The following is a 16,463-nucleotide window of genomic DNA, read 5'->3' on the forward strand; positions in this document are numbered from 1 at the left end:
CGTTGTGTGGTCCTGGCTGTGCAGCAATAGAAGACTGAGCTTACCTGGCCAAAAAAGGCGGGGGGCTCACATGGTATATGCCCAGAATGTGGGCATGGTCCAATGGATCGGGCTGGTAGGTGTCAGGTGATCGGGGGGCCCCCAACACCGGTGATGAGCTTTACCGATCACCTGTATACCAGGTGTGCATCAGGGCCGTCAGATGTCACAAGGTTACCGACACGCTAGGTGGGCTCGGGTCAGATGGAAAAGACCATACTGCGCACGTGCGTGTTGGTGTGAAATGACAATTCATAGCGTAGCAGAAAAGACTGAGCCCAGAGGGATGCCCCGAGATGCAAAAACACCAGGGGCCCCCCGCGTGCTGGGGAGTTTCTATGTCTAGAAGGCAACAGAGATGATGGGAAGAAGTCGCTGTACAAAAAAAAATCTCCAAAGCATGTGCGATAGAACAGGAATGGAGAAGGTGAAGCCCAACCTGAATATCAAAAATACAAAAAACACAAAAATGTTAACCGTATGGCTTTCAAATACATAACTTAATGGGAAATCACTTTATCATTTATATATGGAGCATAAATAGTTAAAAAAATAGATACTCAAAGAACAGGAATAGCCAAAGTTTACACAGGAGAACCCATAACAATGGTGCATAGGGATAGCCTGGGAGGGAAAGAGGGTAAGGGGGAGTTGGGGGGGTGGAGAAGAGAAATCAGGGGGGAGAAATGGGAAGACAGAGGGAAAAGTGGGGAAAAAGGGGGAGGGTGTGGGCCAATGTGGGGGTGTTTCCCTGTGGCCCATTTGTGGACCTTGTTACCATTCCCTATCAAATGTATAAATAGGTGGGTTGGCAGTAGGAATGAGCCTAACACCCCCCCCTCCCCGGTTCGGTTCGCAGCAGAACATGCAAACAGGCAAAAAATGTGTTCACCGTTAAAGTCTATGGGACACGAACGTGAAAAATCAAAAGTGCTAATTTTAAGGGTTAATATGCAAGTTATTGTCATAAAGTGTTTGGGGACATGGGTCCTGCCCCAAGGGACATGTATCAATGCAAAAAAAGTTTTAAAAATGCCAGTTTTCCCGTGCTTAGAACAGCCCCCTCTGAAGCATGGGGACAAGCATGGGTTACAAGCAGGTACCTGCCTCTTTCACTCCCCCGGATTACCAGCAATCGAGTTAGTTCACATACTTCATACACTATTATGGGTTCCTATACTCTTATAGGAAGTCCTGTGACACTATAAACGGCCCCTTACCCAGGAACCTGTTTAATGCTGGTTACATATGTCGGGAGTTGAATTACTATTATATACAGTTTCATAGGCGTTGCTTATACACCTTTATGCACTGTTTTGTAAGTCTGTTTTAGATGTTCCTGAAGAAGCGCAAGGCGCGTAACATGTAGAGCCCAGGATTTTATCATCACCTCTATTCTGTCTTCATAGCCTTTATCAGGAATGTAATATCTGATTATGGAATGAGTAGTCATCCACCAATAATCTTTTTATGTTATTTACGTTGGCTATGTATAGTTCATATTTTCTTACCTTGCGACATGGACTTCATTCAGTGTTGATTTTAATGTTGTTTCTATGTTTAATAAATAGGTCTAATAGTATAAAAGACTTTATGTGGTTGTGCCTAAAAATTCCAAGCTCTCTTCTATATCTCTGTCTAAGTTATAGGATGTGGAACTTGATATCTTTAGCAGTATCCACAGTACCACTCTGTGGTGATACGCAATAGTTTATTCACTTTACCAAGATGTCCATTCTGGTGTTGGACCGAGTGCATCTCAGTTCACGAGGGGGAGATCTCAACAAGTTCCTCCTACAGCGTGAGCTGAGGTCGATCTCGGATTTGAATGCCACCTCTCCACCAGGCCTTAATGAAGCCTTCAATTTGAAGCCCTTTTTTACAGGGCTTCTCTTCTGGAGTCTTCAAGAGGGACATGTGAACCTGTGATCCCAATGTTGAAAGAGGAACACCCCCACATTGGCCCCCTGTCTTCCCATTTCTCCCCCCCTTTCTCTTTCCCCCCCTTCCCCCCTTCCCCTCTTCCTCTTTCACTCCCACCCCTCCCAGTCTATCCCTATGCGCCATTGTTATGGGCTCTCCTGTGTAAACTTTGGCTATTCCTGCTCTTTGAATATCTATTTTTTTAACTATTTATGCGATGAAGTGCTTTCCCATTAAGTTATGTATTTGCTATCCATACTTTTAACATTTTTGTGCTTTTTGTATTTTTGATGTTCAGGTTGGGCTTCAACTTCTCCATTCCTGTTCTATCGCACATGCTTGGGAGATGTTTTGTATAGTAACTTCTTCCCATCATCTCTGTTGCCTTCTAGACATCGAGGCTCCCCAGCACGCAGGGGCCCCTTGGTGCTTTTTGAATCTCGGGCATCCCTCTGGGCTCAGTCTTTTCTGCTACACTATGAATCAGCGTTTCACGCCGATTCGCACATGCGTAGTATGGTCTTTTCCATCCCACCTAGCGTGTTGGCAACCTCGCAATGTCTGATATCATTGCACGGTCACGCCGGACTCCGCTTGTGCCGGAGCGTAGTCTGACAGATGCGCCCTGATGCACACCTAGTATACAGGTGATTAGTAAAACTCATCACCGGTGTTGGGCCCCCCGATCACCTGACACCTTCCAGCCCGGTCCATTGGACCATACCCACGTTCTGGGCGAATACCATGTGACCCCCCCCCCCCCCCGCCCTTATAAGCCAGGTAAGCTCTGTCCTCTATTGCTGCACAGCCAGGACCACACAATGTCCCAGATTTGGGATGTTTACATTAAATGGCAACCATAGGTAAGTACTTTTATGGAACCGGTGTCCTACTGCCTTTTCACTGCCTTTATATCCTGCTGCATGAGCCACCTGACCCGTTGGGAGTGGGAGGCTCACACCATGGTACCCTTTATGGTGATGCACCCCCATCTATGCATCTGCATGACATTGCGATGCATTTACACACCTGTATATTATCCTATATCCTTTTGGGTTTATTCTGTCATATTTCTTACATGGACACGTTTTGTTTTGTTTTTTGTACCAGATCCGTCTCGAAAATTGGTCCTTTTTTTGATATACCTTGTGTACTAATCCTATTACTGTTTTGTACTCTAAAAATGTATATTTTTATACGCTTGTTACTCCCATTTCTGGTTAATCCCTGGGGCACCCCCTCTTGCAATTTTCTCTTTTGTATTGGGATGTGGCGAAGGTTTCCAGTACCATATCTATAGGTGGTTTTCTTCCATATAATATATTTTTTTTCGGAATCCAGGAAGGGCACTGTGGCTTCAGATGCCCACACTGGAGATGGCCACGCTGTGCAGGAACTTCACAAAGTAAGAAAAAGATGCTGCACAAATGGAAAACTGGGCATAGTTTACAGCATACCTTTGTTATATTGCACAAGACATGAGTATTGTAGGAGTATTTTTATCTTAAGTCATATTTCAGGCAGAACTCCACTTTAATGGCTGTGTGTTGAGGGGACAGCAAATCTACATAGTTATACAAGCTGTACAATCACTACTTTACATTTCTTCAGTGTTGTCACATGAAAAGATATAATAAAATATTTACAAAAATGTAATGTATGTAAAATATATTTTCACGTTTTTATGTATAAGTGTTTCTGAAACATTGATTTTAAATAATCGAAATCCATATTTATGACCTGATCTATATGCCAAAGGGTTTCTAATTCCTTTCAGGTAGTCTTGTGATCCACATACACTGCAAGGCAGCTTGGTCAGCTCCTTGACCTCAGGCTTCATCAAGAACATAACCCTAACTAGCCAATTGCTAAAAGAGCAGCAGCACAGTGATCATGGTGCTATCTTCAATCTCTGCTCCTATTAGCATGTCAACATATGCACTGTAGCAGAGCCTGATTGGCTTTGAGTACTTGCTTTCCCTTTCCAGTCCCATACTTTACTACAATTTTAGTACCACATATCAGTATCTACTCATCCTTGAGTGTCATTGCAACTGCTATTACATGTTGTCTTCTTTTGCAGAAGGAACAGTTTAGAGAGAAGTTTGTGGCGGATTTACAGAAAGAATTTGACGGAAAGGGTTTAACATTTTCAATAGGTAATGTATGGGAGCCATTTGTGACATCATTACTGGTCCACTGAAAAAAATAAATAAATGCATATGAGCATGCAGAATAAAAATTTTAGGCTATGGAGGACCCAGAAGTCGGACACTCCCATTTATTAGATATCATATGAAGTTTTTAATTGATAATTTTAGCTTGAGTTTGTGAGCTCTGTAAACAGCCCAAATCTGCTCCTGCTGACTGGAAGGGGAGTAAAATGTTAATCAATGTTTCTTAATTGCCCAAATATAAAAACGAAAAAAAAAAACTGAAGTGAACACGATTGTATGAAAACATTACACATTATTATTAAATGGCTGTGTTAGTGCCTGACAAGTTCACCAACTGGAACATGGCTCAGTTGTATTTTGTGAGAATCTGCTAAAAACATTAAGGCTACTTTCACACTGGGGCATTTGGGGGCTATTTTTAGCATCGCTTTACCATCGTTTTTGCGTCCTTTTTGCCGTTTTTAACCCTCGCTAACAACCAAAAAAGGTTAAATATACCCGCAAATTGGCGCTTCAGCGGCACTGCCCATTGATTTCAATGATACAGCTTTCAGGACTTTTTTTGGGCGTCCTACCAGCGCACCGTCCCAGTGTGAAAGCCCTCTGGTTTTCACACTGGAGTGAGAGGAGATGCACTATTTCTAGTGCTATAGCACCTGTAAAGCGCCTCAGTGTGAAAGCGGCCTAAATCCTATGCATAGAAAATGGGAGGCTTGTGACTAAGACTCCTAATTCTGTACCTGTTTGTACTTGTATGGGAGTCCATTACTGCTTGCACAGTCATGAGAAGACACTCTCCCAATTTCAGTGTCACAGACACACCAGTTTGGGTATATCCCCATTCATCATAGCATACAGCAGCAGCCCTGAAAAAGGGGGCATCCTTGTTCCCCCTAAACGTGTTGGTGTTATCATGCTTTATGACTTTCAATAAAACTACATATTCACTTGTGTTCCACTTCTAATTGGATACTGGGTGCTTTTCTACCTACCCTCAAAGTACACGCGGAAACAACCTTGAGGTTGTACCCAGAGGTAGCATCCCAAGCCCTTCAAAATGGCTCTTGCCACCTTTCTGTCAAGGTGGGCCAGATTTGCCAGGACAGAACTTCTCCAACAACCTCCCACCACCACTCGCTTGCAAATCCTCAACCCAGTCAGTCAGTCCAGCGCAGTCTCCCACCTGTAAGAGAAACTATGACCTGGATTAGTTTTAATGGAATTTGATGTGGTGTCCTGTATTTATTTATTTATTTATTTTTTTTGTTTAAAGAAATCTTGTCTTATAAACAGGTGGACAAATCAGCTTTGATGTGTTCCCTAATGGCTGGGACAAGACCTACTGTCTGGGAATTCTTGAAAAGGAAGGATATTCCAAAACTTACTTTTTTGGTGACAAAACCATGCCGGTGAGTGTTAAGTCATTTTTAAATGAGAAGAAATGCATTTTGTATGACATATTTTTAAGTGTGCTCTTTTGTATGTTATAAATGTAGTAGACAACAAATCAAGTATTTCATAATTTGTAACGGAGTGTAGCACTGTAGATCCAATGAAGCCCAAATGCAGCCAAAATAGTATAGTTTTAAATGCTGTCTATGTCCCTGCAAATAGATACCCTTTTTGTCTCAAAGTATTCATGTTTTGTCTGATCCACATCACCTCAACAAACTATGGTGTATGTTTATAAAACTGAGAATCTTTTTCTCGGTAGTTCTCAGAGGAAAATGATCTCCTCTGCAGCCGGTTTATGAAGCTGAGGGCTTAAATTCTCAAAGGGAGAACAGAAGAGAAGCGTTTCCTCTGAAAACGGGCAAGATAAGTGTAAAAGTGGGTGGGCTGCCTGTAATCTCGTGAGATAACGGTACAGCCGAGTTCAAATAGTGACCCTAAAGTTAAAAAAACAACAACATGTAATTAACGTTTTCAGACATGTGATATCTAAGTAAATATATTTGTGTGTATGTGTGTGTGTGTGTGTGTGTATGTATGTATGTATGTATGTATGTATGTGTATATATATATATATATATATATGTGTATGTGTGTGTGTGTGTGTGTGTGTATATATATATATATATATATATATATATATATATATATATATATATATATATATATATATATATATATACAGAAGAGGACTACAAGTCCCAGCAAGCAAGGCTGCACTGCATTACAGAGGACTACAAGTCCCAGCATGCAAGGCTGCACTGTACTACAGAGGAGGCCTACAAGTCCCAGCATGCAAGGCTGCACTATGGAGGACTACAAGTCCAAGCATACAAAGCTGCTATGCTCAGCAGAGGAGAACTGTAAGCCCACACAGCCCGGTATGTTGGGACTTGTAGTCCTCCTCAGCTGCATCTTGCGGTTACATAATAAGAGCTGCAGAGAATCTCTTCACACCCCCCCTCCCCCTCCCCCTCCTTGGTCTCTCTCTGTATGACCAGCACTGACCTGTACCGGGAGGACACAGAGCAGGGGACACCTGTCGGCAGTGATCCGGGACCTGGCGCAATAATCCCCTTCTCTGTGGTTGCGTCGCGCCGTTCTGATCAGTCTCGGGCAGCGGCTGTCACTCACAGCCGAGCAGAGTGAAGCCACCTCCCCCTCCTCTTGTATGGCTACACAGTGCTGTGTATGGAGGAGGAGGGGGAGGCGGCTTCAGTGAAGCCGTCTCCCCCTCCTCCTTCATGGACAGCACTGTGTAGCCATACAAGAGGAGGGGGAGGCGGCTTCACTCTGCTCGGCTGTGAGTGACAGCCGCTGCCAGAGACTGATCAGAACGGCGCTGTCTCTTCAGTCGGAGGGGGAGGGCGCTAGCATACATACATACATACATACATACATACATACACACACGCGCCCACACATATATATATATATATATATATATATATATATATATATATATATATATATATACATACATTATTTATTTTTTAATATTCATTTTTAACCCACTGGTGCTGATGTTGGGAAGAAAGAAGCCTTCTTCCTCTAATTGCACCAGCTGGGAGATATTTCAGTGTAACGGCTGTGAGATCTTCAGATCTCACTTTTATAAACGGGCTCTTTATACATGTTCTCTGCTCCTTATCTCAGCTACATAAACCGGTACACCCCAGAGATCAGCCGTGATCCTGAGGATCACGGCTGATCTCTGTTTTATGAAAGGACACCCATGTGAGGAAATTTCAGGCAAGGGTTAATTGAGAAGTACAGCCAAAGCTCATTTTGCTATACTTCTGTGGATCGTTCCGCACTCCTGTGACCTGTTTTCAGCAGGCTGACTTCACAAAGGTAGGACAGGCTTGGGAAAGATCGCAACCATATGGTCGTGTTCCGCCCACATGCCTGGACTGGATCCCTGCTCAGCCTCTCGGCAAGCCACTGGGAGCCTGAGTCGGTCGCTTCCGCCCCCTTTGCAGCCCAGCACACTCCGGGGAGCGTGCGCGGGGGTGGACAGAGATTAGAGCCGGTGACTGACCGTCACCAGCTCTTTGCTTAGGGGGCTCTGAGAACCAAGTGATCAAACATCAGCCTTGGAGCAGGTGGGGGGATAGATGCTGCAGCCACCTAGGTAAGTATGAACCCAAAAAAATAAAAATAAATTCCCTTCCCTTAAATGCTCACTTGTGTCAAGGGTACCATTTTTAAAATGTGGTTTTATTTGCCCTATCCCTCGCTCACGCAGGTGTTTGTGCAACCAGTCCCCTGAAATAGCTTCTCTTTGATGCTTCGTCCAACAGTCCCATCACTTACAATGCAGGAACAGCATTGCAAGTAAGGATATATGGAGAGCCTCCCACAACCTGCAGCATCAGAGAGGAGAGTGCTGGGAAAGCGAGGGATAAGGATAAGTAAATGGCTTTTTAATAGTAATCTAAGTTGCCCTTTTAACCCTTGCAGTGTAGGTAGGAACCCCACTACAATTCTAGTTTTTACATATTACCAGAGTTTAATTTTAGGTAACAAAATGCATGCTCCTAATATCTTGCAATGGCTTCAATATTTGACACGCTGATGTACAGGCATCACACATAGCATATAATGGTGTTCTATAACTTGGAAGATGTTTTTTCAGTTGGTGTCTTGGACATTTTTTCTTCCAATAATGAATAGGCCTATTTATGTTGTTGAAGGTGAATGAAGCAGGGCACTGATGAGAGAGGGAGTGAAAATTGAGCACTAGGAGCAATGAGCATTAGATCATAATAAAGGGTCAAAACTGTTTTCTGCTGGGAGAGCAACGCACATTAATGCATGTTACCATTCATTTTAAATGGCACCTTAACACACTAAGTCAAAAAAGTTCCACTATGTATGCACTGCAGGGCACCACACGCAGTTTTGTACTACTGTTCACTTTGGTGCATTGCCATTAATTCTGCATGCTCATTGTTTAAACACTTCTACTAAGCTTCAGCTGGCAGACCGTCACCCTGGTATTATCCCGTAGAATGTTTTGGTACACATGGCAATTCATTTTTCCCCTCTTATGATGGCAAGTGGTCCAGGCCCTGAGGCAGCAAAGCAATCCCAAATCATGATGCTCTCTTCACCATACATTACATAATGTGGCTTTCTGATGGGATCCATTAGAATCTGCAGCTAGTAAGAGCTTGTCTGGCTAAAGGATGTCCAACACGTTTTTTCACTCACTGCACTCTAATCACCTGGGGCAGGTGGGGTTTAATTGGGATGGCACACCTGTCAAAAGGTAACGATACTGTCCTAAGGCGAGTTCGGGGAGGGCAATAGATTCCTTTATCTTTATTTTCAGTATGAATATAAATCCTGAAAAATGGGGCCTCGTGATCCATCTGACTTTTTGGGTTTTAGGCAGGATGTACCGGAAAAGTTACCACAGGGATAGAGGAAGCTTATGACCAAGGACAAGGGGGCACTCTTTTATGTTTGGAGGAAAAGAGATTTCATCTCCAAATACCGAAAGGTTTCTTCACAGTAAGAGCTGTGAAAATGTCAAGAGCTGATACTGTCCAGCTCAGTAGATTGCTTTAAAAAAAAGGCCTGGATTCTTTCTGAAATGTTCATAATATAATTGGATACTAACATTTTATAAGTAAAGTTGATCCAGGCAATATCCGTTTGCCTCTCGGGGGATCAGGAAGGAATTTTTCTCCCCAGCTGGAGCAAATTGGATCATGCTTTGCTGTGTTTTGTTGCCTTCCTCTGGATCAACTGTGGATATAGGATTGTACCCCCCCTTTTTTTTTTTCCTTCTTTACCCTCCCCCCCCCCCCAAGTTTTATTGATTGAACTAGGTGGACTTGTGTCTTTTCAGCCAGACTAACTATGTAACAGACAAGCGTACATAAGAGATGTCGCTTTTTTGTGTATTTTATATTTAGTTTCACAGTTTAGGGTGTACAGCATGTATTGGTATTTTCACATGCAGGTGGGGTGAACTTAATATACAAATTACATTGAAACATGGTAATAGCATCAAGTTACCAAACCGACCCATGGCGAATATATTTTGCAGGAACACACCTATGTGTTGATATTCAGATCCAAAAGCTGATCCTGCAGAATTAAGATATTTTTTGTTATATTAAAATATTAAGTGTGAAGTAGAACAAAATAGAGAATTGTAAAAGGGAAATAGTCTGGGAGAGGAGAGGGTAGCTAGGTAGAAGAGAAAGCATGAGGCGGGGGGGGGGGGGGGGGGGTTCTTGAGGGGAACTCTTGGGAAGAGAAGAATCTAAAGAACAGTAAGAGGCCACACCAGGTCTCTCTAGTCTCTCAAGATATCTTGTAGAGCTCTTCCTTTGAAACAGGTACAAAAGCGTTCTTCCTGTCATTGGGAAGCAGAATTCACCAAACATCGGATTGTTCACCCATTAATGGGGAAAGTGAGATATATTTAGACAATTTTGAGACAAGTTCGTTTTACTCTACTGGTGTGTTGTCGCAGTTGTAATTGGGTTTAGTACGAGATGAAATGCAGGTTCAGACATTTTGGTGTATGCGCTTGGCTAAGGAGCCAATGGGGCAAAGATACTATCTGTGCGATTGTGACTGATTGCCTCTAAGTTAGAATTCCCCCATCTGTGACGGTACGTCTGTGAGGTGGAATTTCAGTTGGTGGGTCAGTGTCTTATTCTCCCTCCCCCCCCCCCCCCAGACAGATGTGCGCCACCTCTCTGCTAGAGCCCATCACCTGCTTATTGGGAACTCTGTGCTAAATCATTCATAGACAACCTTATTCTGGGTCAAGGATCATGCGTAGCAGAGCAGCTGCCTTGCTGCAATCTATTGAAAGCCTTTACTTGATCTAAGCTTTTGTAAGCTAGTAAATAATTTTTATTGGTTGAATTTGATTGACTTGTGTCTGCTTTTCAACATGACCAACTACATAACTATGTAATCATCTGGTCCTTTCCTCCCCAGCTTTACTGTGCATTGCCCAAGTCTTTCATTCATGGGATTCCAGGTCTTTGAGTTCTCAGCATCTCATGTGGGCATTACCTAGGGCAGGCTGCATACAAATGCAGGCTCCTTAGGATTTTGATATTTGCATAACTTCTTTCAAGAGCCAGCCCACTACTTGCATCAGAACTGAGAGCTCTGGAGAGACGTACCGAGGAAAGGTGTTGATTTGGGGAAGCTATGTACAGCACCCTGCTGGCAGACCGCCATTCTGTCAGTAGGGAAAGCATTGATCCTGTGTTCCTGCAAAGCAGGGACACGGGTCTATTTCTACCCTTAGTAAAAGCACCTCCCCCTCAGTACACAAGCACTGGCTAGGAACACATATAACCCTTTGATTGCCCCTTCCCAGCCAGTGTCATTAGTACAGTGACAGCGCATATTTTTTTTAACACTGATCACTGTATTCGTGTCATTGGTCCCCAAAAAGTATCAAAAGTGTCAGTGTCTGATTTTGTCTGGCGTAATATTGCAGTCCTGCTATTTGCGCAAGATAATGGCGTAATGTGCATATATGCTTTGCATATCAGCACTTTATGAAAGTCTTGACTTTTTTTATTATTTTTTGTAAATTTTTTATTGAAAAATTTTACTGTGGAGGTACAAAACAGGGCCATTGGGGCATACCATGGCCAATTGATGCACATAACCATGTGCATAACGGCGTACAAATCACAGTATACCTCAACGCTAAACATGGCTAACTAAAGTTAAATTACTAACAACTTATCTAGTACCTAGTTTCAACATGGTAGGATAGTGACAGGATATATCTATTCCTGTAGGACCTCTCATCCCTCTCATCTGTCAGAGCCGGATGTTGCAAAGACAGCTAATTGTCCTGAGGGAAGCTGCCTACTGCTCACCTCTGTTCACTGAGGAGGCTTGTGGGAGTGGGGCCCATGGTAGGGCCAACTCTAAGGGCAGGCCAGGTAAAGCGCCTTAGCGGACCGTATCTGTTTCACGGGTGTAGTTTTGAGGACCCCTGTTCTAGAAGGTGAAAACTGGAAGCACAAAACATTTGGATATCTTTTTTTTTTTTTTTTTTTTTTGCCCTCGCCGTGCTTTGTAAGAATTGGTTATATCTGTGTTTTCAAGTCCTGCTGCCTTGTGGCATTATTATTCTTGAAAATTATCATCACCCGACTTGGATGCAGATCCATCAGAAGCAAGATTTTGCCCAGCACTCCCTCTTTAGCCTTGTTAATACATAGGACTATGTTCCTTTCCCACAAGTCTATATTTGCCTTTTCCTACAATTGCGGCCTCCCACGATAAAAAAACAGGTGCAGAGCTGTCTGAGCAAGAACAGAGCAAGAACATCCCATTGACTGGGAAGTATTGTATAGCAGACAAAATCTCACTTTCAATTTTTACTAACCAAGCAGTCTATGCAGGAGGCCACAGCTGTTGGAAGTGGGAGAAGACCTAGATCTATAAAAGGGGGCTGGGAAGGACGATGGGCAATTATTATTTTTAAAGGTGCACATGTAGTTTAGGCCATCAGGATTATTTTTTTAGCGAAGCAAATACAAAAGAATAATGCTAATCTAAAAAATCCAATGGATTTCCAACTGTGGTGTTTTTATTTATCTTTTTTTATGCAAATTTTTTATAGAATATACCATTTGCGGAGGGATGGGTGGGGCGCTCTAGTCCAATTAAAAAGTGCTAAACTCTCCCCCTCTTTCTGTTTCACAGGGTGGAAATGATTATGAAATTTATACAGACTCTAGAACAATAGGTCATTCTGTGGCATCTCCTGAAGACACCAGAAGAATCTGTGAAGAATTATTTTTTCAATAACCTCACACATTTGAAGGCTTCATAAGTTCAAGCTACCTGACATAGAAAAAAATACTTTTAAGGGTTTGAGACGCTACTACAATATAAAATGAAGGGTGATGGGTTCATATCATTCAAATTTCACATTACACGTTAAATCTGCATTAGTGCAGGGATGAGCATAAGAACTGTTTTGTGTATTCTAGAACAGCGGGGATGAATGCTAAAAATGAACCACATAAAACTAGAGTTGTGCTTCCCGATGAGGATATCATGAGGGTCAAATTCCTGTTTCCTATGGGAGGCAGTGCTTCCCCCCCCCCCCCCCCCCCCCCAATTTTCCTAAATCAGGTCTTGGTTGTTCTTACATGTATACACATGATTTTTTTCATAATAACCAGTTATAATCTTTATTTTGTACTGAATACATAGAAGTGAAGCTGGTTGACTGGGCCATAAATGGAATTTTAGACATATTTTTGCATTAAGCCAATTGATCCTTTTTCGAACACTCGGTGCTAGTTCTAGGAACACAAGACTTCATGCACATATACAACCGTTTTCATACCAGTAGTTTGTGAATTTTAGACTGCTGCTTCTGTACTGTGCGAAGTCGAAAAAGGCAAATTTGCCACTATGGGTTGCCTAACTTAAAAAAAAGTTATCATCCGGATATGCCCTTACGCCTCTTTTACTGCCAGTACAAAATTAATTTACAAATCTTCATACCTCATTAATATATTGATCAATATACATCTTTTAAATTGTGTATCTAATGTTATGTATGCAGTGAGTGTCCATCTAATGACGCAACCCAATATGTATCCTGTTTCTACAGTCTATGCCAGGTTTACAATTATTATTGCTATATTTTCTTGGGAATGTGTCAGCATTCTATTCTTAAAGTAGGTTATTCCCTTGCTATTATCAGTACTGTTTTACAGTGAACTGCTCTTTACAGATTCCATCTTTGCTGTAGGTCAACTTTGATTACTGTCTAATATGCCTGTACTGAATATTTTTGATTTATGGTGGAAAGAATAAATGTAATAAAATCATGCAAATTTTTATAAACTTGGTAATTTTCTTTTTTTTTTTTTTACTGCAAAAAAATAAAATAAAATGTCATCGTTCAAAACAATATGTCATCTTAGCTGGAAGTCCAACAAAAGCATTTCTGACTGGCACCAGGGAGTGATGCAACACTGCAGATAGAAAGCCCCGGCACACTGGATATTATAAAAAGTAGCTTTAGCTGCAGATTGTTAAAAAATTTGAGTTTTGCCATGTTTTACAGCTTTTTTGCATTAGCATTTTTTAGAATTTGCATTTTTTTTTAGCAAAACTATACCCCCACAAAAACATATGGCTAAAATACTCACGCACTAGTTCTAGGGTCTTTTCCTGCCAGAAACCGCCCCCCTGCCAAAAACCGCTGTGTGCATCAAAGCCGATGTGTGCATTATCATATGCTCTGGAGTTTACTGGCTGCTGAAAAAAACACCTGAAGCCAAAAAGAGTAGCTGTAAAAATGTTCAGTGTGCATGAAGCCTAATGCTGTCTACAGGAGGCTTAACATAAAATGTATAAAACAAAAGAAAGGGGCAACCTCACTTGGTGACTATGCTACACAACTGCAATAGAGCCTTAGTTTAGCTTGTTGTCCTAAGGACAAATATGTATTTTCCTCAGCTCTGCTGAAATAAAACAGGCAATTTTGTTGCTGCTAGTATCCTAGATCTTTGACTTTCCAGTCAGCCAATTAATGTAGTTCTCCCTGATAGGCTGATAATCTGGTGTTTCACTGCAACACAGTGGCATACCTGGAAGGTGCTTGCACTAAATGGGGCAACAAGTCAGATCTATACAGTGCAGCCTTATTCCAAAATCCATTATTTTCCTCAAACTTCTACAAACAATACACCATAATGACAGCGCGAAAGAAGTTTGTTTGAAATTTTTGCAAATTTACAAAAAATAAACAAAAAAAAAATCACATGTACATAAGTATTCACAGCCTTTGCCTTGACACTCAAAATTGAGCTCAGTTGCATCCTGTTTCCACTGAAAATCCTTGATGTTTCTACAACTTGATTGGAGTCCACCTGTGGTAAATTCAGTTGACAACATGATTTGGAAAGGCACACACCTGTCTATATAATGTCCCACAGTTCACAGTGCATGTCAGAGCACAAACCAAGCCATGAAGTTCGCGGAATTGTCTGTAGATGTCCGAGACAGGATTGTATTGAGGCACAGATTTGGGGAAGGGTACAGAAAAATGTCTGCAGCATTGAAGATCCCAATGAGCACACTGGCCTCCATCATCCGTAAATGGGAGAAGTTTGGAACCACCGGGACTCCTAGAGCGGGCCGCCAGCCAAACTGCGCGACCGGGGGAGAAGGGCCTTAGGGAGGAGACCAAGAAGCCAATGGGCACTCTGGCAGAGCTTCAGCATTTTTGTGGAGAGAGGAGAACCTTTCAGTAGAATGGCCATCTCTGCAGCACTCCACCAATCAGGCCTGTATGGTAGAGTGGCCTGACAGAAGCCACTCCTCAGTAAAAGGCACATGACAGCCAGCCTGGAGTTTTCCAAAAGGCACCTGGAGGACTCTCGGATCATGAGAAACAAAATTCTCTGGTCTGATGAAACAAAGATTGTACTCTTTGGCTTGAATGGCAAGCATCATGTCTGGGGAAAAAAAACAGGCACTACTCGTCACCTGGCCAATACCATCCCTACAGTGAAGCATGGTGTTGGCAGCATCATGCTGTGTGGATGTTTTTTGGTGGAAGGAATTTTATAGACTAGTGAGGATTGAGGGAAAGATGAATGCAGCAATGTACAGAGACATCCTTGATGAAAACCTAGTCCAGAGCACTCTGGACCTCAAACTGGGGCGAAGTTTCATCTACCAGCAAGACAACAATCCGAAGCACACAGCCAAGATAACAAAAGGAGTGGCTACGGGACAACTCTGGGATCTGGCTGGGCCACTCAAGTACATTCAGACTTGAACATATCTGGAGAGATCTGAAAATGGCTGTTCATCCAACCTGACGGTGTAAAAAAGAATGGGAGAAACTGCCCACTTGTAGTTTCATACTCAAAAAGACTTGAAGCTGTAATTGGTGACAAAGGTGCTTCAACAAAGTATTGAGCAAAGGCTCTGTACTGTGTTTGTTTGTTTTTTAAATGCAAAAATGTCAAACTTCTTTCACGTTGTCATTATGGGGTATTGTTTGTAGAATTTTGAGGAATATAATGAATTTAATCCATTTTAGAATAAGGCTGTAACGTAACAAATTGTGGAAAAAGTGAAGCGCTGTGAATACTTTCCAGATGTAAATCTGCATAGTGATTGCGGATGGCCCAGCCAGACCCCAATGCCAGGAGGGCTTTGAAGACTCCCCCTGTGGATCTAGTTGATGAGTAAGGCTATTCACTTTGGGAAAATAAATGTACATATTTTTGAAGAAAAAAAAGGAGTCTGCAAAGTATTGCACCTGCAGTCTGCTGTGGTGGAAGATGGCACTTGTAGTTTTCTCATTCACATATTTCTGTAAATGAATGACGCAGCTGTGGCCTTGGAGAGTAACCCCTGCCTGCTGTCAAGGGGGGGACTTAGAGCATCTTGCATGTTGCACCCCACCAAATATGGATGTAATGCATAACCTGCTCCAAAGGTGAATGTATCCTTTAACCACCTCAATACAGGACACTTACACCCCCTTCCTGCCAAAGCCATTTTTCAGCTTTCAGCGCTGTCGCAATTTGAATGACAATTGCGCAGTCATGCTACGCTGTAAGCGTGTGAAATTTTTTATTGTTTTATACACACGAATAGAGCTTTCTTTTGGTGGTATTTAATCACTCCTGGGTTTAAAAAATTTTTGCACAAAAAAAGACCAAAAATGTATTTAAAAAGTTTCTGTCAGTAAATTTTGTAAATAAGTAATTCTTCTTCACTGATGGGCGCTGATGAGGTGGCACTGAAGAGGAGGCATGAATATGCTGCACTGAGATGACACTGGGCATTGATGGGTGGCATTGCTAGGCAGCACTGATGGCTGGCACT

At 42.3% G+C, this 16,463-nt stretch overlaps 1 protein-coding gene across 4 annotated transcripts in view; it reads left to right on the forward strand.

Moving 5' to 3' along the window:
- PMM2 (phosphomannomutase 2) overlaps positions 1 to 13,457 on the forward strand; it is a 119,102-nt gene extending 105,645 nt beyond the window's left edge. For 3 of the 4 annotated variants that reach the window (XM_077448838.1, XM_077448836.1, XM_077448839.1), the window contains 3 exons: positions 4,046 to 4,121; positions 5,433 to 5,548; positions 12,300 to 13,457. In XM_077448838.1, coding sequence (XP_077304964.1) covers positions 4,046 to 4,121; positions 5,433 to 5,548; positions 12,300 to 12,404 — 297 coding nt within the window. In that variant the 3' untranslated portion in view covers positions 12,405 to 13,457. Of the gene's footprint in view, positions 1 to 4,045; positions 4,122 to 5,432; positions 5,549 to 7,894; positions 8,030 to 12,299 lie in introns of those variants that run through there. The other variant, XM_077448837.1, reaches the window with a different exon arrangement.
- Positions 13,458 to 16,463: the final 3,006 nt, after the last annotated feature.

The sequence above is a fragment of the Lithobates pipiens genome, unplaced genomic scaffold (assembly GCF_037356315.1).
Source record: "Lithobates pipiens isolate NorthernLeopardFrog02 unplaced genomic scaffold, aLitPip1_a1.2 Scaffold_22, whole genome shotgun sequence".
NCBI lineage: Eukaryota > Metazoa > Chordata > Amphibia > Anura > Ranidae > Lithobates > Lithobates pipiens.